A 25,100-nucleotide genomic window follows, 5' to 3' on the forward strand; every position below is an offset into this window, starting at 1 on the left:
ATCCATATCTGCTGACCTCAAGACCAGTGGTCTTAGGGACAGGACCAATAGAGGCCTGTGGTAGGAAGTCCAGCCCAAGAGGTTCAAACCCAGGGGTCTGGAATCTGTCTTTGAGAAGGTTGATGGTTCTGGGACTATTCTTCCTGAGAAATGAGCCGGTTGTGGAATAAGGAGTTGGTGACTGGAATGAAGTGTTCTCTAGGATGGAAGAAGATAAAATGGGAAATATAGATAAAAAAAACAATTGTGAAAGATATTATGTACATCATTATCAACAGATTCATCCCTTTACTCACACCTTTACATTCCTGTCTCAAACATAGACTCTTCCTCATATTCACTGTGCAGACTGCACAGTGGTCAGACTGCTTTGTGCTTTTGGCTGACCAGGTCTGACTGTATTTAACAGTCCTAGAAGGCTGAAAATTAAACACACATATATTTACACATGCTTATCAACAATATAAGAATGCTTAGGCAAACACGGCTGCAGATACAGCATAGCACATTTATTTTCTCTCTGTTTATGGCTATTTTGACATTTTATTCAAAACAGAAAGGATTGGTTTCCAACAACAGTGAATAAGACTACCCACCCATCTGAAATCTGTTTTCCCTTCCCTCCCTTTTCATCCTTCATTCCTTTCTTTTTATTTATTTTTTTTCTTTAGCCACTACTCTTTTGCTCAAACTGCTTCAGCAAAAGAAGTTTCTTAACTAGAGCTTCATTTAGTCAAGACATTGCATGCCAGGGACTAAAAGAGGTGTTTTAAAAACAATCCTCAAGTAAACAGGAATTATTTTATTTTATTTGTTTTCCTTGGGCACTGAAATACAAGAAACACTTAAAATTCATTTGTCTAGTGAGAGACAGAGTCAAGATTCAAAATCTTTTTACCTGACATTAAAAATAAATCTCTAGCCCTGGCTGGTTTATCTCAGCGGTTAGAGCATTGGCCTGCGGTCCAGAGAGACCCGGGTTCGGTTCCCGCTAAGGGCACGTACCTCGGTTGCAGTTTGTCCCCGGCCCTGGTTGGGTCGTGTGGGTGGCGACCACTCAATGTGTCCCTTGAACATCGATATTTCTCTCTCTCTCTCTCCCTCCCACTCTATCTGGACAAAATATGGAAAAGTGTCCTCTCTATTGCTACTCTTTCTTGAAAAGGAAATGTCACCTTTATTTCACTGTTTATCCAAAAATTCACAAACTTTTCTGTGACAAAAATGACAACTTATACACATCCATACATAAAATTTACAGAAATAAACTGATGAGTGATTATTCAAGTCGCCTCTCTAAGATTCAGTAGAATTTTAGTCATTGGGATACTGTATTGTTTTCCCAGTAATCACTATAAATTATGTCATAGCCTCAGATTTTGCCCATTTATTTAATATTTTTTATTTAGTGCTTAAAACAAAAGTCCATTTTAGGCTATGGATGTATAATGATGATACAGCAGACAGTTACTGCTGGAGGTTACAAGCTGGTGAAGACATATAGTTTAAAAGTAAATGATTATATAATATTCTGATAGGTAGCAATAAGCACTATGAGGGGAAGAGAAGTTAGGCTAAAAGGGTGGAGACATGGGGTGTTATTTTGAACGGGTCACCATGGAAGCTCTCTTTAACGAAACATCTGAGCAGGGACCTGAAGTGTGTATGTATACCAGCCATGTAGCTACCCAGAAGGGCTGCCTAGCACAGAAAACACCAAGGCCATTAGGCCTGGGTTAACTCGCCATGCCTGAGGATTGGTGTGAGCATGATGGGAACCCATGTGTGTGGCTGAAGCAGGAGAAGAGGGGAAAATCACTGAGCAGTCAGTTCTGCGTGGGACCCAGGGGCTACATCGTAGTGCATAAACCACTTTTAGAATTTGGGATTTTTATACAAGTATAGTATGAAGCCATTGGAAGGTTAAGAACAATGATGCAATCTGAATGCCATTTTTAGAGGCTTACTTTGGTTACTGTGTGGAAAACACAAGAGCTGGATAAGAGTGCAAAGAAGTTGAGCATAAAAAGATCATTGAGATAATCAAGGCAAGAAATAATGATGGTTTAGACTTGGAAGTGGCAGAGAAGGAGACAAGGTACAATTGCATTTGGTAGGATTTGCTGAGAAATTGTTCTGTGGGATTATTAGTTTTTATGACAGCCATCAGCTCTTTGGATAATTAAATGTTCTCTCTATAAATTTTGCTTTGTTCAATATATGCTAACACAGAAAAAGAAAAGAATATTTTCCTACTGTTTACATATTGCATGTATACTATTCTGTAAAGTCTTTGAAATAAATATTTATCTTTAATTTTATTTAAATTTCACTTTAGTAATTGGACTTTTTCCTATCTTGTTACAGATATTTCATAACTGCACCTGTGTGGGAATTGCTACCTTGATGTCAGGAAATTCCTCAGGCATGGTGGGCAGATGCCAAAAAGATAATGAATGTCCCAAAATGTTTCTGTATTTCCTTGTAATATCAGTCATCACATCCTATACTTTATCTCTAGGTGGCATACCTGGATACATATTGCTTCTGAGGTGAACACCAACTCTTCTTCCCCAATTTTAATATAAGACATGCTATAGTCATCCAGAGCAGTGGACTCATCACAATTTTTTATAGCTCTCTCAGGACATGCATCCTACATCCTCTTTCCACTTTGATACTTTTCCACATTAGGATTCTATACAAAAATGTGGTTGACTAGAAGTTCTTCTAGTGAAAAGTCTTTGCAAACCATTGGTCTAGAAAGAAATGTTAGCTACTCACTGTAGCCACTCAATAAATCCAGAATGCTCTTTCTAATGCTGGTGATATTAACCAGTATAGACTGAATGTGTTTTAGATTAAACATGGTTTCACTGAATTATGGATGATACACTTTATAAGACTCTGTGAAAGTTTACCTAATACTTCAGTGTTTTGCATTCATTACTTTGATATGTAGGATATAACTTTATATATATTATTGCTCTTACTGGAATTATCTGTGTGTGTGTGTGTGTGTGTGTGTGCACGCACATACTGAGGGGTGGTGTTAATGGCTTTTGGATCAATTGAGGATCCTAATCTAGGAATATGGTGTTAATGACTCCAAATATTTTTGCTTATAAAATCATCAAAGAATTTTCAATACTGTGTACTCCTTTGCATATTTCAAGTAGACATCTAAAAATTTATTATAAGTTTAAATAGTAACTAAGCATTGATTTCTAGTATATTATACGTATTTTTATTTTAAAACACAGTGATGTTAAACATGGGTCACTCTTAAATGTAACCAATGGAATCTTAAAAACCCAGTGATTAGATAACAAATATCACCTAATTTAAAATCATATAAAAATATTTAATAGTCAAAATATTACATATTTCTTTCTTCTCCTTAAACTTATATCTTTATTCAACTTCCCTATAGACTTTCCTTCTGTTGTAATATAATTTATACTTAAACTCTTATTAACTCTTCTTTCATAGAGCTCCATAATAATGTACATAAATTAAAATTTCAAAATGTTTTTAACCATTATCTGTGATAAAATTTTATTTCTAATTGAATTAGCCCTGCAAAACTACTAAAACACAATTAATCAAAGTTACATAAAATATTACAAATTCTTATACAATTATTAAACAAAAATCAAATTTTATTGGAAACCAATCTTTAATGAGATGGATTAGGTGATTTTTAAATTAATATATTGAAGAATGAATATTAAGTTTTTCTAAAATAAAACTCATGAAAAGTATTACATACATATTTAATTTCTTGTAGTTTATATTATGGAAATATTTATTATGAAAGATGAACAGAAAATAGGACCTAATATCCACAAATCTGTTTTTTGGAAAAGGATTTAAGGACAGCATGAGATAGTTGCATCTTCAAATGGGAGTGTAGGTTTGAAAAGATGGGAAATCATTGACCCAGAGTTTTTAGGCCAGGATTGTTCTTTATGGACGGTTATTTCTTCAACATCTTCTTATACTTTGCCAAGTAGTTAATGAGCCAAATGAATAATCAGGCTACTAGAGGAAGAGTTTTCCTCACCACCAGTTCCTCAAATTAACCATGCTGTATTTTGACGTCAGAAGAAGATGGATGTCCTTGGATTGAAGAAGAAAAGTTGTTAGTTTTGCCTCTTTTCTTTTTTTTTTTTGGTACGTGCCCCTAACAGGGACTGAACCAGGGACTCTCTGGTCCGCAGGCCAACGCTCCAATCGCTGAGCCAAACCAGCCAGGGCACAGTTTTGCCTCTTTTAAAGCAGAGACTAAATAAAAGTATACATATAAAGAACTTAGAACCATGATTAAGACTCAATAGTTGTTATATATCATCATTTGTATTACTATTGAAAGCCACAGACCAATCGGCTAAAGCTATTCAGTCATATTAGGATACTCTTGTTATTTTAAGTATTCTTGAACTTGGTTGGAAAATTCAGGTGTCCACTATTTAGCAAAAATACTTACATGCCACAGTGATTGTGATTTTATCAACCCAGATAAATATGGTCCTGTGCTTTTAGAACAAAACTACAGTACTAGTTATAGGTTATTAATTCTTTATTGTTGCTGCAGATTCTTGCAATATCTTAGAAATTTGCAGGGGTTTTCCCTGTGTCGTTGTTATTTTGCTAATTAAACATGATTTTACTGTACCCAACACCATTTAAATATGTCATGTAGGGTTGATTTACCTTCTAGGAATGTTAACTATAAACCCTTGATGCATTGCCTTTAATTTTATATAATTTGCCTTTCCTATGCTAGGACACTAGTGGGATCTCCATAAATGCTACTTGCAATCTAACATCACTTCACATGTGTTAAGTAGATTATCAGTGAAATTACTATTTGCTTTAATGGAATATACACATATATTTGTAATATTGCTTTTGTTGTTTTCAGGTGCATTAAGCCACAACTTAAGTCATTTGCCCTGGGTATCTACACCTTAGCAATAAGAGTTTTTGGTAAGTATAATCTATGTTTTAAGTATGGTAGCCATCAAAAGTACATTTGCAATATTTTTCTAAATATTTTTACAGAATTATTATGCATAACTAAATGATGTAGGTGGTTAGGTGCCTATTCTTTTTATTTTCTTTCTTCCTTTATTTCTCCCCTCCCTTCTTCCTTTCCTTGATTTCTCTCTTCCTTTGTTTCAGAGATATCTATTGAGAACCAGTGCTGGGCCCATGTTATAATAAAACAAATTTGTGAAAGTGATGACATTTTTTGTTCAGCAATCTTGTCTCTTTCAAGCATTGGGCTATTGTCAAAAAATCTATTACTATTATAGAAGAGCCCTCTGAGAGAAAAGCAGAAATATGAATTGATAACAAAGGCTAAAGCCTAAATATATATATTTTTTCAGTTATTGAAATGGAATGAATTATTTTGAGCTACTCTCAATGCTATATCATCCTGGTAAAAGGTCAAATAATTCATTCAAAGCAGTATGGCTTTCTGGTTGGTATTTTAGTATTTGTAGAATATATGCCAACCAGAAAGGATATATTATACACCCCTATGTTCATGTTCATAGCAGCATTATTTACAATAACTAAAATCTGGAAATAACCCAAGTGCCCATCAGTAGATGAGTAGATAAAAAAACTGTGGTACATATACATAATGGAATACTATGCAGCTATAAAAAAGAAGGATCTGTTATGCTTTGAGACAACATGGAGGGACCTGGAGAGTATTGTGCTAAGTAAAATAAGCCAGTCAGAGAAAGAAAAATATCACATGATCTAAAGTATATGTGGAATCTAATGAATAAAATAAACTGATGAATAAAATTGAACCAGAGGCATGGAAACATGGAACAGACTGACATCTCAGAGGGAAGGGTGGTGTGGGGGGACAAAAAGAGATTAACCAAAGAATATATATGCATGTATGCATTGCCCATGGACACAGACAATAGGGTGGTGAAGGCCTGGGCATGGCAGGATGCATGTGGAGGAGGGCAATGGGAAAAAAGGGGGGAGACATCTGAAATATTCTCAACAATAAACAAAAAAATGAAATAAAAAATAAAATAGCTGTATGACAAAAAAGAAAGAAAAAAGCAGTATGGATTTGAGTTGATAATTTTTTAAATGCAACTGGAATTTTTTTCTGACTACCAGATTTTTCAGTATGCATTAATTAAAACCCATAGGAAATAGCATGAGTCAGATAAGTTTTCTGTGCTTAATAAGTTTATATTCTAAAGAAGAAAGTAAAACAATCATAATGTTGCTCTGTAATTTAACAGAAAAGAATTACTGGAGAGAAAAATAAACTCAGAGCTTTAAAACATCTGTTTTTTTAGTTTACATAAATCTTGACATAAAATGGGTATAGTGTATGAAGAGGCAATATAGTCCTGATAAAACTGGGGAAATAAATCCTCCCCTTCACCTCTAATAGCCATAAGTCTCATCTCTTTTTCTATGAGTTTGTTGTTTGTTTTTGCTGATTTTAGATTCCACAGTATTTGTCTGTCTCTGTCTGATCTGACTTAATGTCTCTTAATAGGAATATGAATTTCTGATAAGATTAAGGAGTTACTATAAAATGTGTTGAATGGCATAATAGTATGCTTTATAATGTCATCAGAGACATACTGAAAAACATATAAGGGAACTGACGTGATGTCTGAGACTTCTCTTTAAATATATATTTTTAAAGTTTTGGGGTTCAGGAGAGGAGTGGGTCTGGAGATAGATGACACAAGATGACAAAATATTAATCATCACTGAAGTTAGGATGGGACATGAGGGTTCATTACATCATCCTCTCTAATGTTGTGAATGCTTGAAAATGTGCCCTTATGAACATTTTAAAACATATATAGAAATTTGTAAGCATTTAGATTTTTTTTTTTTTTTTTTTTTTTTGGCCTTTCTGCACATTATCAAGAGCAATTGAAGTTAGATGTCACCTGAATGTTTTTAAATGGCTGGACACTATATGTACAAAGAGCGAAATTTTATTTAAGACACCAAATAATCCAAACTGACTGTTAGATATATTTAACTAATTGCTCTTCTTGTTCATGGGATTTTATGCATAATAGAATCAACTACTTCTTTCTTGAATCTAGAGCCCTTATCTTTCTGGTACAGAGGGAGGGAGACATCCTTATAAATGGAGATTTCCTTATAAATGTAAATTTCCCTTTAAAAACAAAAAAACTTGTGCTCTGTCTTCAGAGCTTCTCCTATGTCTCCTGTTTCTCAAAATAACCCACTCAAAATAATCTTTATACCAGGGGCAGGTTTGGGGGTGGCAAGTTCTGGTCTCCTACAGATGGCCTGGTATCTCTGAAGCAGTAATTTGGGACTGAAAGTGAGTGGTTCCAGATAATCATTCATTTTAGGGTAATCAGAAAGATGTGCATATATTTTTAGAAGCAATTATTTGTTTTTCTCACAGCAGGCATCCCAGCTCCCGTTTATTTTGGAGTTTTGATTGATACGTCATGCCTCAAATGGGGATTTAAAAGATGTGGAAGTAGAGGATCCTGCAGATTATATGATTCAAATGCGTTTAGGTACCGTATGAAACTCATTACTCATTCCCACATCTCACTGCTGTCACGTCCCAGCTTGGCACAATGCGATTGGCACTACTGACGCCTCGTGTAGTTCCACCGCTCGCAAGAAAAAGGACACTCTAATCAAGGAGTGTGTTCTGTTTTATAGAATAATTCCATTATCGTTTAATTATTTGACTATACTTTAAATTTTCCCCATTTCTCATCTTAACGTGCATTTTTAACGAGTCATCTTTAAAAATATATATATGACATAAGATTCCAGAATAGAATAGAATTCTTAAAGTTTATGCACGCAAATGAGTAATTCCCTGAAACTCAGGGAAGCATTTAAATTTAGGTCACATTTTGGGTTTATTTCTATTCTTTTTCAAACTGAGCCAAACTGCCCCATTTACGTCAGCTATCATCCCCCTGGGCAAGAGTTGGATTTGGCTCTAAATCTATCCGGCTTTTATTGCCAAACTGATGTTCAATTATTCCAGTACTTGAACTGCATAAAAGTAAAAAGTTTTCTCTGTGAGTGTGAGTGTGTATGAGGCTGAGGGTCACGGCTTTTTCACTAGGGCATCGTTCGGTTCAATTCATCAAACACTTAGTCTCCTTATGCTTAAAGCAATGCTTCACTGGCTTAAAAGCAAGAGGGCTTTTGTGTTTTTTTGTGGGTTTTTTTTTTTTTAAGATTTACAATCTGAGCATTTTCTAAAGAAAGAAACCTGGTGCTGAGCCATGTAAGTTGGAAGTTGGATGTGAATTGAACCAATCCTCTTAAAGAAGTTTGTTTGATTTAATAGCCTTTGATGTTATGTGAGAATTTACTTTGGTCTTTGAAAGGGACCTGAGCTGTGAGTAGAATTTAGCTTTCCTCGCATTTGCTCAGGCTATATTCACTTCCACGTAAAACAGTTTCCGGCAATCAGACCGAATGCATGTGCAAGGTGACCGGAACGGATCGTTCAGCCTGCCCTGCCATTCCCTCTTGTCTGAGGACAGGATGTAGAACTAAAGGCTTCTCATGGAAGAAACTGATTAAAACTTCTGGTTTATTCTTAAGTCATTCTGTTCTACTGAGAGCTCCGATTCCCCTGAACATTGCTTCTTGCAGTTTTTCTGCAGAAACGAATTTGGGTAAGGTTCAAGGGTAACCACATAATTTACTATTCTAACCTAGACACTTTTGAGAGTGAAAGGGGCCCCTACTAGCAAAAACTGGCACTGTTCTTGGTAAACAGAGATATGGTCACCTGGTCTAAAGAAATAATTTACAGGGAGGATGTAAATAATTATGAAATTAGTAGTCACTGAAAAGGATGATACTACTAAAAAATTACTTGATGTGAGCATGCTGCCTTAAATAGTCTCAAATGTTCAGAGAAAGGCCTTTTATGGCCACACTGAATCATCATTCTTGAAGAAACCGTTCTCATGGTAGTTTTATTGACATTGATGGATTTCATTGGTATTGATATTTATTGAATGATATCATTACCTTCCTTTCAAATTTTATTTAAAGTTGCATAGTTACAGTAATTAAGACAGATTCTCTCTTCTTCTAGGCACATATATCTGGGACTAACTACGCTGCTGGGAATAATGTCCATTTTCCTAAGTATTGTAGTACTTTTCACTTTAAAGAAAAATTATGTATCAAAACATAGAATCTTCAGAACCAAGAGAGAAAGAACAATGGTGACTTCAAGAATCAGGAAGGAAAATTATACAAGTGATCATTTACTACAATCCAACTGCTGGCCAGGCAAGGAAACACAGCTATAGACAAATGTCTTGAGTCATCTTTTCTATTTTCTGGAAATTCTGCAAACAAATTTTAATTGATGTGTACATTCTTCATTCTTACTAAAAATATCTACTTTGTTTTTTATCCTAGGTATTAGATAATGCACCTGATAATGAATATAATTAATCATAGTATAGAAAATATAGATGATGTGGTTAAACTTTTTAATTTATATACAAATTCCTTAATAATTATTTACACATGCTGCTTAATTTTACCTTATGCCCATTGATATATTAGCTATATCCCTAGTAGAACAATTGTCCCTATAGTCTAATAGCTATATGTAAAGTAATTTGTAAATTGCAACACTTGTCTAGGAGAAGAGAATACTATTAAAAATTGAATGACATTTTGGCTTCTTCAAATATCACCTTAATGCTGATGTTAGGATGGAGCAAGAACATGTGGAGGAAAATTTCATGTTAAGCTTCTCCTTTCGTTTGAAATACAGTAATTGATATAGAAATGTATAGAGGCAAATGATCTTGGGGGATTCAAATTTTGAATTATTAGCTCTTCTACCATTCATTACATCTGCTTTCTGTGACATTTTAAGTGACCATGGTTGTAAAGTAATAAGATTAATATCGATATGCTTTAGTGTCCTTCTATGAATTCAATGAACTAAAAAATAAAGTTAAATACAATACTGGCCATATTTTAATGTATGTAAGCAGCTCCAGCCTTATGCACATGATGTCGTCCTAACATGTCTTTGAATGTTGACTTTCTGAAAGTATACAATAAATGTAGGTGTTATCATAGGAATGCAGAATGATGGGTTGGGTGGTATGGTTCCTTTTGGTGCCCTCCCTGGCACCTGGCACAGGACCTAAGGACTTTTGGGCAGAGGGTCAGGGTTGGCACTTTGTTTCTCTGCAACTGAAAAAGTCAAGCCAGGCATTCCCTCTTTGCTAGCTTCTTGGTGCTTCTTTGACCAGATGTAGTAGGTACAGCAGTGCATCATCTTTAACCTTCAGCTCTATTATGCACCGTTTTTCTTCCTCCATCACTGCTGCCCTGGCCCTCCCAAGAAAAGCAGACTTAAGATAGAGCTGACCCCTGCAGAGTCTTGGAATTGTACAATTCTAAGCAGTCTTTAGAACAAACAGAACAATAAACAGGGTACTTCCAACAAGGAGTCTTTTTGAGGTGTGTCCTGGCACCCAAATCCAACAAAAAGGTCCAGCTCAAAAACATAGTAGCCTTACACAGTGGGAGAATCAAATAATGCAAACAAGTGGCTTGTGGTCTTTTCACTTTCGCTTTATGTGCCAGTCCTGTGAAAATGAACGGAAAACACTGGAGATGGAAAGTTCGGGGATGGAGAGTGGAAAATTTCCTTTAAATATTTATTAATTTTGTCACTTTCTCCTAATTAGTGATGCAAGGTTGTTTTCATATTTTACTATTTTTTAAGATGAAAATAGACTTATGTTTTGTTTCCAGCAGGCCTACTTCGGACCTGCTGCTGCCCTAATAACTTGCATGCAGGAATCCTTTTTGTCATCTGAACATCAGTCTTACCCACAGCAAATATTTACTGAATGGGTGAGTGAGTGCACTTGTCAAGAGTTTTCTTTGTAGAGGTGCAATTAAAATTCAAGTTCCTCATCCTGTCTCCCACATCCTCTTTATTTTTCAAAGCTTTTTGTAGCAATATCCTGAAAAATAACTACTTTGCAAGTAAATTTCTAAACAGAATCCTATCCAATTTACTCCTGAATAACTTAAAAAATAAAAATTGGCCTGAAGGATGATTTGATGATTTTTTTTTCATAAAAGCACTGAATGTCAATGAAAAGAAAGCATATTTTATGCATAACCATTAATCCAACAGTGGAATTATATAAACTAAACTCAGTCATGTGGCCTAAGAGGGCATCATTTAGTGGGGAATTGAATTTACTAAAAGGAACCTTGATATTTTAGATGAGTAAATTTATCTGACAGAAGCAAGCAGACTTATTATGCCTAGGAAAGCACATGATTTTTTTTTTTTTTTTAACAAACCAAGCCCCATTTCAGAGGTCAAAAATATTCCCTCAGCCCCAGAGCCAAACATTAGAGGTCAGGCCTTGACTGACATGTGGGATCCCACAATTGCTCCATGTTCAATGGGCCACTTTATTTTCTTATTCTACAACCATGGCCCCTAGAGCCGACAAGCACCTCAAATGAACAGCTGATTCACTATAACCTTCAGACAAATAATGCCCCAGCAATATCATTTTATAAACGGAGCGACTTAAATTGGGCTAAATGATTTGCCCAAGGTGGAGGCAGTCGAACTAATGCTGGGTTCTTCCATTACATCATTTTGCCTCTAAAGCAGGTAATAAAAACAAATAATCTGAAACCTCTAAAAACAGCTGGAAGAACATTTGTGACCATTAGCATTTAAGAAATCTCCACTTAAATATTACATATTTACACACGCATACATAAAGGGAGATTGAAAGAATAAATTGACTATAACGTATTCTTGGGAATAATAATTGCTTTCATAATTCAAGTTTTATAGCAGCCATTAAATGTAACATTATTAAGCACTTTCCTTATGTGTGCTGAGTGCTCTAGAAACATTATCTCAGTTTCAAAGATCAAAAGAACCTTATGTGTTAGGTATAATTACTGTTATTTTCAGAGGAAGAAACTGAGGCTCAGAGTTTTACTGACTTGTCCGAAGTCAACAATTTCTAGTAGTTAGTAGAGCCAAGATTTAAACAGGTTTATCAGATTCCAACAAGCACATTATGCCTGTTAATCTATATTCAAATTTAATGTCTTCCTCTAATTTTCCTAAGTGTTAATTTTGTACCTCTCCATTACAAGGTTTAGCATACTAAAACATGCCCATGTTTTAAAAATCAAATGGTACAAAATGATTTAAAATGAGAAGTAACAGTCCTTCACCCCACCTTCCTGCTATTCCTCAAAAGCAATTGCTTCTAACCATTTGGGTTGGTTAGATTTTCTGATGGTTACTTCTATATTTGTAAATAATATGCACATACTATTTTCTTGATTAACGTTGGGCACTGTTTACTGACTCTCTACTCTGATAGAGCATGACAAATGTCACTTACTCATCCTCTGTTGTTTGTCCCTGTTATCCGCACATAGTGAGGTCACTAGTATGAGTTCCTCAAATGTCACCTCATTACCTCCACCCATTTTCTATTCAATAAACATGAAAAGCATCGTGCGTTTCCCCACTTTGAAGAACGAAGTGCTCAGAGCTCCCTTTCTCGCCTCCGAGCGTCCGAACTTGTGTCCACTTCCCTCTTTCTGTTAGCTGTACCTTTACTTTTACATTGTCAAGAATAATAATATTTCATTTTTAGTTAAGATTTAGGAAAGGCCTGAAAGGTTATGATTAAGATCGACCCCATCTACTGTTGAAACCATAAAATTTCACCATTAGAAAAAAGAATAAATATTAAATATAAACTGTAATTAAAAACTAAAATGAATATAAAAATGAAAAAGAGAGGGGAAAGCATATTAAAGAGGACCTACTTTGAATCAGGTATTAGGGACACACTAACACATTTGAATATTAATAAATGTGATGTACAAGATGTTTTAAAATGAAAAAGGGGAAAAACATATTAAAGAGGACCTACTTTGAATCAGGTATTAGAGGCACATTAACATATTTGAATATTAATAAATGTGATGTAAAATATGTTCTGTGTTTGAATAATTTTGGAACAGGTTGAGCTAAAGATAACTGTCATATGACTTCAGAATCTCTCAAGTTCTTTACTGTGATTGTGTATAATGCCAATCTCCTAAAAGGGATGCATGTGTCTCAAACTTACTTGGCATTAAATCCACTGTTTTATTAACAAATCTTGGATCTAACTAATGTCCAATACAATGTACTTGGAAAACACAATTCTTTTGCTATCATTATCAGCTTCTGGTATGAGGATTATGGAGTTTTACAAAATAAAGTAGAAAGCTATTTCATTTTGAATATTTTGGAAAAGATTTTGTAGCATAGGAATTATCTATCTGTTCCTTTTACATTTGAAAGAATGTTTTTAGCCTTTCTAAGAACTACCTTAAAAATTTTTGATTAGTAATTGTCACTTTTTAAACAACATCTGTTTATTGATTCAACTTTCAAAATTTGATTTTTTTCTAGAAAAATCTTATAGATTTTTTAATGACACTTTTAATTTTATAAAGTTAGAGCAATTAAGCTTAGTTTATTATACTATGTTTCCATTCCTAATATTGTGTACTTGGATTTGTCTTTTTTGTGTATTGTGTTATCAGAAACTTATTTCATTGGAATTCTCAAAGAAATGGCTTTTGGATTCTGTTTCTCTGCTAATTGATTGACTAATTTTTGTGTTTTACTTTAATTATTTTCTTCCTTCTGCTTCCTTTAGGCATGATTTTTAAAATCTTTACCTAAATTCTTGACTTGTCTTATAACTGTATGCTCTAGCTTAGTAATGAACACAATATACCTTAATGTACAACTTTTTTACAGTGCAAGAGGTTTGCCATACTGCAGTACCAATGATGTTCTGATTGTTTAGAGCTGCATTCTTGGTTTTCTATTCAACTCAAAATTCCTATCACTCTAAAGAATGATTTAAAATTTCCCTGTGTTTGGATATTTCGATTTAAGCTTTTTCATTGTTAAATTAATTACATTTATAATATGGAAGTGTAGGCTATTCAATTTATTCTTTTGTAAATATATTTAGGGTTTATGACTAGAAACCATAAAATTCTGAGATGCATATAAATATCACTGGGTTTTGTAACAGGCAAGAGAAAACGACATAAGAAATAACAACTTTTGAAACCAATATGATTTTGTGAACCAATGTCATCCCAATAAATTAAAAACAAAAAGAAGTATCAACTTGGAAAAGGAGGATCCAAATGATAACCTTTCACAGATACTCCAATCACTTCCCAAGAAACACCCAGAGAGCCAGCTGACAAACTAAACCCGACTCTGGTAAAGAAGGCTAGTTGTAGTATAGACAAGAAAGAACTAAGTACTTTGCTAAATCTGTTACACATAAAAAAGAATGAAAGATTCTAAATAACCTTTTTAGGAAATAAAATAAAATAAAACATCCCAAATTATAATAACAACACAACTACAGAGGACTGGAAGTAAACTTAATAAAAAATATTTGGTATACATATATTTTTTAAAAACTATAACATTTTACTGAGGAACACAAACCATATTCATGATAAGAAGATGCAATATTATAAGAACATCAGTTTTCAAAGTTGATAGTTTTCTGTCATTTTTTTCTTGTAGGTTATGAAATTAATTGATATTTACATGTCATATATCTGTAGTTTAAGTCTGCTTATGACAGTCTACTATTCAAAATCAACCTCAGATTTCCTTGGTAAAATGTGATCTTTCAGGATCTGCTCCCTGACAGCCTCCTCAGCTGCATTTCCTACAACATCCCTGACTCAAATCTTCACCCGACCCTCTGGTCACATTGTAATATGTGCAGTTTCCCAAAGGTGCTGTTCATAGTTGCTGTTATGTCTGCCTAGAACACACTTTTCTTATTTCCTTCTTTCACCTTCTCACCCAGCTTAGAGCTTCTTCAAACTTATGGTGTCTGTGAATCACTTGGGGATCTGGTTTAAAACACAGAGGTAATTCAGTAGTTCTGAGGTATGGCCTGAGATTCCGCATTTTTAATTAGCTCCACAGAGCAGTAGTTATTCTTAGCAAGGAACTGGCTGACTACTACTCTTTTTGACAGTTTAGTTCAGCCTCTTCTAGTCAGCTTTCCCTGGACCTCACCCCGCAGCACCCCTACAGTACTAGGTGCTCTGCTGGTGGAGACTTTGATGGTAGAGACTCTCTTTTATCAGTTTATACTATCCTGTACATTACCTCACACATTGGACAAACACAGTATTGAATATGTGAATGAACTAATGACATGGAAAAAATAAACTATGTTTAGAAATTGAGAATAGAAATAATAAAATCACACCTCACATAATTCTTCTGGAAATTTCTATATTCTTTATTGAATTTACTTCAAATAGAATTTGGCAAGAATCGAATCGGATAGAATAGAATGGAATAGAGAATAGAATAGAATAGAATAGAATAGAATAGAATAGAATAGAATAGAATAGAATAGAAATAGGTTAAGTGCCCTAAATGTTCTCTTCATCATCAGAAATGGTGAATATACTAAAAAACACAACCAATAATCGCAGAACAGTTTTCTATTACCTAAGTAGTTAGGATATTTGGTGCACTATACAAATCACTTTTTTTCCCCAAAAAAGACTCATTTTCAATTTAGATATGTATTTCATCATGCAATATTTCTATATAATATTTTACTTTGGAACATTTCTTAGAGTCTATAAAGCATTTTAGCAAATACATTTTTCCTCTTCTACAAAACCTAAAAGATCAATAATATATTTTTTTGATTATAAATGTAAAACCTGAGGCCATGAAAGGATTATATGAGCTTACCTGACTTGCTAAGGTTATAGAATCAGGTATTGACAAAGCAGGAGCTTAAATCTACATCTTCTGATGTCTTCATTCAGTGTTCATTCACCTTATCTAGCTGAAACTTTTTCAATCTCCAACTTAGCAGAGACGGTGATATAATACAGGGTATCATATCCAAAGTATGCAGTCTTGATGTTGATAAAATCACATTTTTGTCTGTGTTCCACAATTTTTGCCTCTATTAAACAACAAAATTAGTTTGCCTATATTACTGTTTTCTTTTCTCCTTTTTCTCTCTGGCCTAGATTTCAAGGCTGGCTAAAATGATTGACTTCTGGGGGGAAAAAAGGTTTGTTAGCTCATACCTTGCAAAGAACCACATAATGACAGCACAGCTGACTAACAAACACGGAGCACCTGCTACCGCAGTAATCAGAGTACCAGCACTGCAGGAGATCTCAGAAGTTATTAGTTAACAGATTTGGGGGTCAGGGCCACAGAAGATTTCATAGTCCACAAACACAAATTACTTACTAGTTATGCTGAGAATGCCAGCTGGACTCCCTGGCTTCTTGTCCTGTGATCTGTCCACTGCGAGCCATCATTGACAAAACCAAGTCAAAAACCAACACCTGTGAAGTTTAAGGTAGACTAACCTGGGATTAAAAATGGCCAGAAAAACCCCAATAACGTTTGTAATAAAGCGCTCAAATGATATTGCCTAGTCCTACCAGTGTGGCTCAGTGGTTGAATGTCCACCCATGTACCAAGAGGTCGCCAGTTCGATTCCTGATCAGTACACCTGCCCAGGTTGTGGGCCCGATCCCCAGTGGGGGGGCATGCAGGAAGCAACCAATCGATGTTCTCTCTCATCGATATTTCTATGTCTCTCTCCTTCTCACTTCCTCTTTCTCTAAAATCAATAATGAAAAACAAAAAAAATTTTTAATTATATAGCATATAATTTTCGGCATTATATGTATTTGACGTTGCCATGGCCTTGCCTAATCTGAGCACAGCTACCTCTCAGATCTCACTTCCTCCCACTCCTCCTACCCTCACTCGGCGCCACTCCAGCCTCTTTGATGTCTCCCCAACATATCAAGCAGCCTCTATATGAAGTCTTTGCATTTCCTGAGTCCTCTGCTTCCAAAACTTTGCCCCCTAGGATTCAATCCCTCACTCCTTCTTTGTTCCCACACCAGCCTTTCGGGGGCCTTCTCTGAGGACCCAACTAAAATAGCACGTGCTGTCCCTCTCCGTCCCACGAACTTTACTTATTTTCTCATTAGTACTTATCACCTCCTTAATATACATCTTCTTTCTAATTAATTTTTTGTCTGCAAGTTCTTCGGTGTATCAAAAATAGTTGTTATTCCCCTGTAATGAACCTGGAACAGAGTAGACACCCAATGACTGCATAACATATCCCAGAGTTGAGAGAGGCAGGAGGTGTAGAAGGCTTCTTCTCTATTAAAAAAGAATCAATTTGCCCCTGAAAAAATGTGTACATAACTGTCACATACTGAAAGTTAACAAACTTTTTACCCAAAGTTTTACATGAATAACTCTTTACAGAAAGGCTTTATTAAGGTATTATTTACAATTAATTGGACTTTACTACCAAGGTTACTCAGGTGCATCTACACATAAGACCCTTTAATAAATTGAATTTTCTAACATTCAGCCTCCAACATCAGTAAAACTCCATCTTAGGTTTTACAGTGCTTTAGGCCAGGTCTGGCTTGGCTTAAATCCATATTTTAAAAATCCGGGCATTGATTTATTTCATGCCTAAGGCCAATGTGATTGGAACACACTCCATGCTTCATAAACAAAATACTTTGGTGGTGAAAGATTCCAATTCCAAGACAGAAAAGTATTCAAGAGGCTGACAAGTGCATCTGTTTTGCCTTATTCAGAAACACATATTAAAAAACAACAACACCAACAACCACACCACCCTGCCAGGACCCTGACCATTTCGAAAGTGTATAGTTTACTGCAATTCTGCTTGTGATGACTGCTTGGTATTGTGCACTTTTAAATGGAGTCTGTGCCTTTCTCAGTCTGGGCCTGGATTGCATGGGAGTTCACAAAGGGCCACATCTGTTCATGGACATCACCTACACTCATGCCCACTTTACCATACTTGTGGGAATCTAGTCACCCTCGTGGCAGGGGCTCCCTGGTTCTTTGCCTTCATCAAAACATTCTATAATCACTAGGAATTTCCCAGACAACCTGGGGTGCCAGTTACTGCTACTGTGCCCTGAAATCCTGCATTCTTCCTTCGGCCTGGAATTTCTATACTTCCCTTCCTCCAACTTCTAGGCTCAAGAAGAGAGATGAGGGATGGAGAAGGCAGTTACCACCTCTTATTTTCCTGTTGCTGCTATACACAGTATCACAAACTTGGCAGCTTAACACAACAGCAATGTGTTATCTTACAACTCTGGAGGGCACAGTCTGAAATCAGTTTCACTAGGCTGATGTCAAGGGGTCAGCAAGCTGGTTCCTTCTCTGGAAGCCCTGGGGGGAGAATATGTTTCCTTGCTTTTGTCAGCTTCTAGTGACCTCTTGTATTCCTTGGCCTGTGGCTACTTCTTTCTTGTCCAAGGTGTATAGCTCCGACCTATCATCACATCACCTCCTCTTCTGACTATAGTCAAATTTTCCTCTACCTCCTTCTTAAAGGACACATCTGACTATATTTAGGACCCATCCAGATTATTCTGGATACTGTCCCCATTTTGAGATTCTTAACTTAATCACATTTGCAAAGTCTCTTTTGCCAGATAATGTAACATTCACAGGTTCCAGGGATTAGAACATGGATATCCTTTGGACCTTTATTCAGTCTCCCACTCATCATTCTCCTTCAACTTCCTTTGATACATTACCTTTTATACAAGGGACACTGCTGAGATCTCAAGTCCTGAAAAGAGACAATATTCAAACTTCTGTTTAATTATTCACCAGGTTATTCAACAAATATTCATTGGGAATCCACTAGGCCACCGGAACTGTGTTGGCCTTTGAAGCAAACATTGTAAATAGATCTCTGCTCTCATACAATTTACTGGTCACTTTATTCCATTAGTAAATCACGCATGACCTCTCCCTTACTCCTTTCCCTGTGGATTTCCCCTTCCAAGTCCTGGCCCTAAGCCAAGTAGTACTGTCTTTCTGGGAGAATGGGGCAAGACAGAATTCATTTTTGCCATGTAACATTATTAATGTATTGACATTAAAAACCTACTCACTGGATGTCTTATTCTTTAATTAATACGTTTACTTCACCTAAGCTGAAGTTGCATGGAAAATAATTGTAACGTCCTAGGCAAGGGTTAAATTTGTGAAGGCTCCTAATCTCCTTTGAATAGGGATTAGAAACCACATAAATATTGTGCAAGAAACAGCTGATTCCTGGAGAGTGAAAGCTGCTTTCACTGCAAAGCACTAAGTGACCACTCAGACATGTGAATTGTTTGTAGTATCCGTCTTCACAGACAGGAGTCTGCTTCCACCTACTGGCCGGAGAACTTCACAAGCATCAGTACTACACAGGTAATTTCTGCCTGGATCTTTGTATTTGTTTGATTCACAGGCATAGTGTCGGCTCCTGTCCACCTAGGCCTTCTTTCCTTCAAAACCTACCACTCTCTCTGGTCTTAGCTTCTGTCGTGATTGATCACGCTAGCCAGTGTGTTGTGTTACAAACGTTGTTACCGGCTCCAGACCCCGGAGAGGACATCTGAACTCATGAAGGAGTCTTACTTAATACACATAGAGAGGTCCAAGGAAAATGGGAGAGAAGATGCAAAGAGGGAGGGGGATTTCAGTGGATGCTTGATTAGCAGTAGGTGAGGACAGGAGAAGTCTGTGGCTCCCAAAACTGTTTTTGGAATTGTGACTGGTCATTTACGCTGTGTGAGGACAAACAATTTGATAATTCTCTAGGGATATTGGAATTTCCATGAAAAAAAATTTATTTTGTGGTCTATAGTGTTAAGAATGTATCAGAAAATAGGGCTAATTAGGATTTATATTACAGAAAACCACATGTGGCGCTATTCAAGAGGACACACGTTTTTCCCTTTACGTGTAAAAACATATTATGCTGAGATAGCGCCAAAGAGAACTAGAGAAAGTGAGGAAAAGAATATATATATATAAGCCTGGCCAGTGTGGCTTAGGGATTGAGCATCTATCCATGCGCTAAGAGATCACCAGTTTGATTCCCAGTCAGGGCACATGTCCAGGTTGTGGGCCAGATCCCCGGTGGGGGCATGCAGGAAGCGGCCAATCAATGTTCTCTTTCATTGATGTTTTTATCTCTCTCTCCTTCTCCCCTCCTCTCTCTCTAAAATCAATAAAGAAAAAAATTTTTTAAGAATATATATATAAATTAGAAATATATTAAGAACTCTATCATAAGTTCCTATGGAATTAGCATGAATGTTGTCTATAATCAAATAAATATAAAATGAAACAATAGAGAGTTACCATTTTGTAACTAATTGTTCAAGATTAAAAAATATATATGGCTGATGGTTATAAATTGAGAGGTTTTATATATATAATTATAAATATATATAAATTAATAATGTTACAATAGATATCTCAAAGGACTGTTATTGATAGAATCTTCTAGAAAGCAATTCAAAGTAAGTTTTGAAAAGCTTATACTTTTTGAATCAGTAATTTTGGCTCTAGGATAGTATACTACAGTAAGAATCATAGATGTACTCAAACATTTGTATTAAAAAGACGTTCAGCCCGACCGGTGTAGCTCAGTGGTTGAGCATCGACCCATGCACCAGGAGGTCACTGGTTCTATTCCCGGTCAGGGCACATGCCCAGGTTGTGGGCCCAATCCCCAATGGGGGCATGCAGGAGGCTGTCAATCAATGTTCTCTCTCATTGATGTTTCTATCTCTCTCTCCCTCTCCCTTCCTCTCTATCTAAAATCAATAAAGAAAAAAAATTTTTTAAGATGTTCATTGCAGTATGATTTATAATTTTAAAAAGTATATCATAACAGCTACCACATGTTGAGTGATTATAATGTTTCTGACATGGTGCTTGATCTTTGATCCTGAGGGATGGCAGAAAATGAAGGAAAGAGAAAAGAAAAAAGAGGGAAAGGAGAAAAAATATAAAAAAATAAAAGTAATGGAGCATTGCTTATCTCCTTTGTTTCCTAACAGCCTGATGTGTTGGCATCTCAGGCCTTGGAAAGAGGAAAAGTAAAAGCCTTATCAATGGTTTAGATGAAATTTTGTGACACTCTTGAATAAACCTCATTCTTCTTCTACTCCACCTCAGCCATGGTACATATTTATATCCCAAAGTTATGCTGTCCAATAAGGTAGACATGTGGCTACTTAAATCTAAATTAAATTAAACCTTAGTTCTTTGGTCATACTAGCCACATTTGATGTGTTGAATAGCCACAGTTAGTTGGTTGCTACAACATTTGAGAATGCACTTACAGAAACATTTTTTTTTTTTATCCTCACCCGAGGACATTTTCTTTTCTTTTCTTTTCTTTTCTTTTTTTTTTATATTTTTTCAGATAGAGTGGGAGGGAGAGAGGGGGGGGGGGAGAGAGAGAGAGAGAGAGAGAGAGAGAGAGAGAGAGAAACATCGACGTGAAAGGAACACATCGAGTAGTTGCCACCCGCACAACCAAAACAGGAGGGCCGGGGACAAACTGCAACCCGGTACATGCCCTTAGCGGGAACCGAACCCAGGTCTCTCAGTACTGCAGGCAGATGCTCTAACCGCTGAGGGATGCTTTTGCACAGCACAACCTTGAAGACTCCACAGAGACAGCCTTGAGCTGAATTTCTACACCTTGGTGAACAATGAGAAAAATGTCCTCCTCCATTCTACTTTAATCACCCCATCCTAAAGTCATTTTTTTGGTATTTGTCATCACCTGGAACTGCTCCAAAATAATGAATTTAGATTTCCATTTGTTTACTTCATCTCATTACTTCCATTACTCCCTTCCTCTTACCTCACTGAATCTTCAATTTATTGGCCCGTTTATTTTCTCCCTATTCATTAATACATTGATTTCCAATAAAAATAAAGTATGAGGATTATATAGGTATCCAGGTATATACTCCTTCTTTTTTTTGTTTTTTTTATCCTCACCCAAGGACATTTTTCCATTTTTTGTTCAGATAGAGTGGGAGGGAGAGAGAGGAAGGGAGAGAGAGAGAGAAACATCGATGTGAAGGGACACATCGAGTGGCTGCCACCCGCACGACCAACCAGGGCCGGGGACAAACTGCAACCGAGGTACGTGCCCTTAGCGGGAACCGAACCCGGGTCTCTCTGGACCGCAGGCCGACGCTCCAACTGCTGAGCCAAACCAGCCAGGGCCAGGTATATACTCTTTCTTACCGTAATGAATTTCTAGTCATAGTGTGCTAAGTGATTCAATGATGAGTAAAGGAAGAACTTTATTATTAAATGCCTTGTCTGCATCTTTTGAGATGATTATGTAAGTTGAAGACTTTTTCTTTTTATGCTACTGATGGAGTAAATTACCTTAATTGACTTTTGAATCTTAAGCCATTCATTAATGATAAGAAATACTCTCAGAAAACTAGAAGTAGAAGGAACTTCTTCAACCTCCATTTATAAAAACCTACAGCTAGCATCATATTTAACTGTGAGAGACTAAAAATCTTTCCTCTAATACTGGGAACAAGAAAAGGATGTATGCCTGCTTTTACCACTTCTATTTTGAGATATGATAGTCCAGAAAGGACACTGTGGGTTCTAGACAGTGTACTAAGGAAAGGTTGAGGGGAAAGATTCAGACTGCAAAGGGAGAAATGCAACTGTCTTTATTTGCACACAACATGGTAATATACAAATTGCCTTACATTAAAACATTAAAATCCTGAGAAATGGATTTTTAAAAATCCACTAAAATTACTAAATGAGCTTAGTAAGGTTGCAAGATACAAGTTCAATGCAATAATTAGTTTTATTTCTATAAACTAGTATGAAACCGTCAGAAATTAAAATTAAATAATGTAATTTATAATAGTATACAATATGAAATGCTTAACACATTTACAAAAGATGTAAAAACTTGTACACTAAAAACAAAAAGCTCTGTTGAAAGAAATTAAAGAGGACTTAAAAGGAAAGATATACCCTGCTCATGGATTGCATGACTCAGTATTGCTAAGATATCAATGATACCAACCTGGTCTACAAGTCACTGCAATCTCTATCTAAATTCCAGCAGAGCTTTTACCAGAAATTGACAAGCAGATAAAAAAAAAAATGTATATAGAAATGCCAAGGACTTCAAATAGCCACAACATCCTTAATTAAGAAGAACAAAGTAGAAAGACTTACACTATCTGATCTCAAGATTTATTGCAGAGCTATTGAAATCAAGATACTATAGTATTGCTATAAAGATAGACATTGATCAACAGAACAGAATAAAGAGCTTGGCAATAGACCCACACATTTATGTTTAATGATATTTTACAGACTCTAAGTCAAGTTAATAGGGGAAAAAATAAATCTTTTGACAAATGATATTAAATAAATTGGATAACAATAGGCAAAATGATAAACCTTGACCCTTGCCTTATACAAAAATTAATCCAAAATGGATTATAGTTTGAACTGAAATAACTAAAAATATAAAAACCTCTAAACCAGTGGTTCTCAACCTGTGGATCGCAACCCCTTTGGGGTCTATCGACCCTTTCACAAGGTTGCTTAAGTCCATCAGAAAACACATTTCCGATGGCGATTCATAACAGTAGCAAAATTACAGTTATGAAGTAGCAACAAAAATAATTTTATTATTGGGGGTCACCACAACATGAGGAACTGTATTAAAGGGTCGCAGCATTAGGAAGGTTGAGAACCACAAAATGAGAACATCTTATTGACCTTGATTTTGGCAAATATTTTTTACATAGAACATTAAAAGTACCAACTCTAAAGAAACAAATTGATAAATTAAACTTCATCAGCATTTTAAATTTTCACTTTTGAAAATCTTTGAAACATATATTCAGCAAAGATCTTGTTTGAAGACATCTAAAGAATGTTTCTAACTCAATAGTAAGAAGACAAACATCCCAGGAAATACTGGACAAAATATGTGAGACGACATTTCAAGAGAGAGAGAGAGAGAGAGAGATAACAAATAAGCATATGACAAGATGCTCAGCATCACTAGTCATTAAGGAAATGCAACTTAAAATTACAATTAAATACCTCTGTACATCTACTCGAAGGACTGAAATTAAAGAGATGATTTCCACCAACTGTTGGTGAAGATGTGGAGGAACTGCAACACTTATATGCTGCTGTTGGGAGTATAAAATGACACAGCCATGTTAGAAAACCATTTAGCAATCTCTTTAAAACTTAAACATACGCCACCCATATGACACAGGCACTCAACTACTAGGTATTGTTCAAGAGAAAGGAAGCCATATGTTCCCACAGAAGAGGGGGAGGTGGGGGTGGGAAGAGATAAACCACAGAACTTATGCGCATGTATGCATAATCAATGGACATGGACAACAAAGCTGGGGACGGGGCGGGGGGGATGGGGAGGAGGGTGCCAATGGGGTAAAAAAGGAGAAACATCTGTAACAAAAATAAAATTAAAAAAAAAAAGACTTCTAAGCAAATGTTTGTAACACTTTTATTTATAATAGTCCAAACCTGAAAACAACTCAAAATTTTATATATAAATGAGTAAAGAAATTATGATATGTTCATGTAATGGAATACTAATCAGCATAGAAAAAAAATGAACTATTGATACATGCAATAACATGGTTGAATTACAAAATGCTATTCATTTTGTAATTCAGAATAAAGAATAATACAAAAAGTAACATACACTAATTATATTAACAACATATTTTTTATAAAACATAAATTAATCTATAGTGATGGCAAGCAGATCAATTGTTGGGTCTAGGGTGGGGAGTGGTAGAGAGGGCCAGGAGAAAACTTTTAGGGTGACTGTTATGTTTATAATCTTGATCTCATTGATGAATACGTATGTCAGAACTCAATAAATTATACACTTTATTTATATGTAGTTCACTGTGTATCCGTTTTTCTTCAATAAAGCTGTTAATTGGTTTCAAAACATTATCTGTGCTTGCATACCCTTTGTAAAGCCTTCTTATTTGTCCAAGAGAATACATATACCAGATTGAAG

General features: G+C 35.7%; 1 protein-coding gene across 2 annotated transcripts in view; it reads left to right on the top strand.

Annotated features, from left to right (window-relative positions):
* SLCO1C1 (solute carrier organic anion transporter family member 1C1) overlaps nt 1–9,469 on the top strand; it is a 43,252-nt gene extending 33,783 nt beyond the window's left edge. For both annotated transcript variants that reach the window (XM_036252327.1, XM_036252326.1), the window contains 4 exons: nt 2,368–2,552; nt 4,928–4,992; nt 7,451–7,568; nt 9,128–9,469. In XM_036252327.1, the coding sequence (XP_036108220.1) occupies nt 2,368–2,552; nt 4,928–4,992; nt 7,451–7,568; nt 9,128–9,347 (588 nt within the window). In that variant the 3' untranslated portion in view covers nt 9,348–9,469. The remainder of the gene's footprint in view (nt 1–2,367; nt 2,553–4,927; nt 4,993–7,450; nt 7,569–9,127) is intronic.
* Nucleotides 9,470–25,100: the final 15,631 nt, after the last annotated feature.

Source organism: Molossus molossus, unplaced genomic scaffold (genome assembly GCF_014108415.1).
Source record: "Molossus molossus isolate mMolMol1 unplaced genomic scaffold, mMolMol1.p scaffold_m16_p_10, whole genome shotgun sequence".
Classification (NCBI taxonomy): Eukaryota; Metazoa; Chordata; class Mammalia; order Chiroptera; family Molossidae; genus Molossus; species Molossus molossus.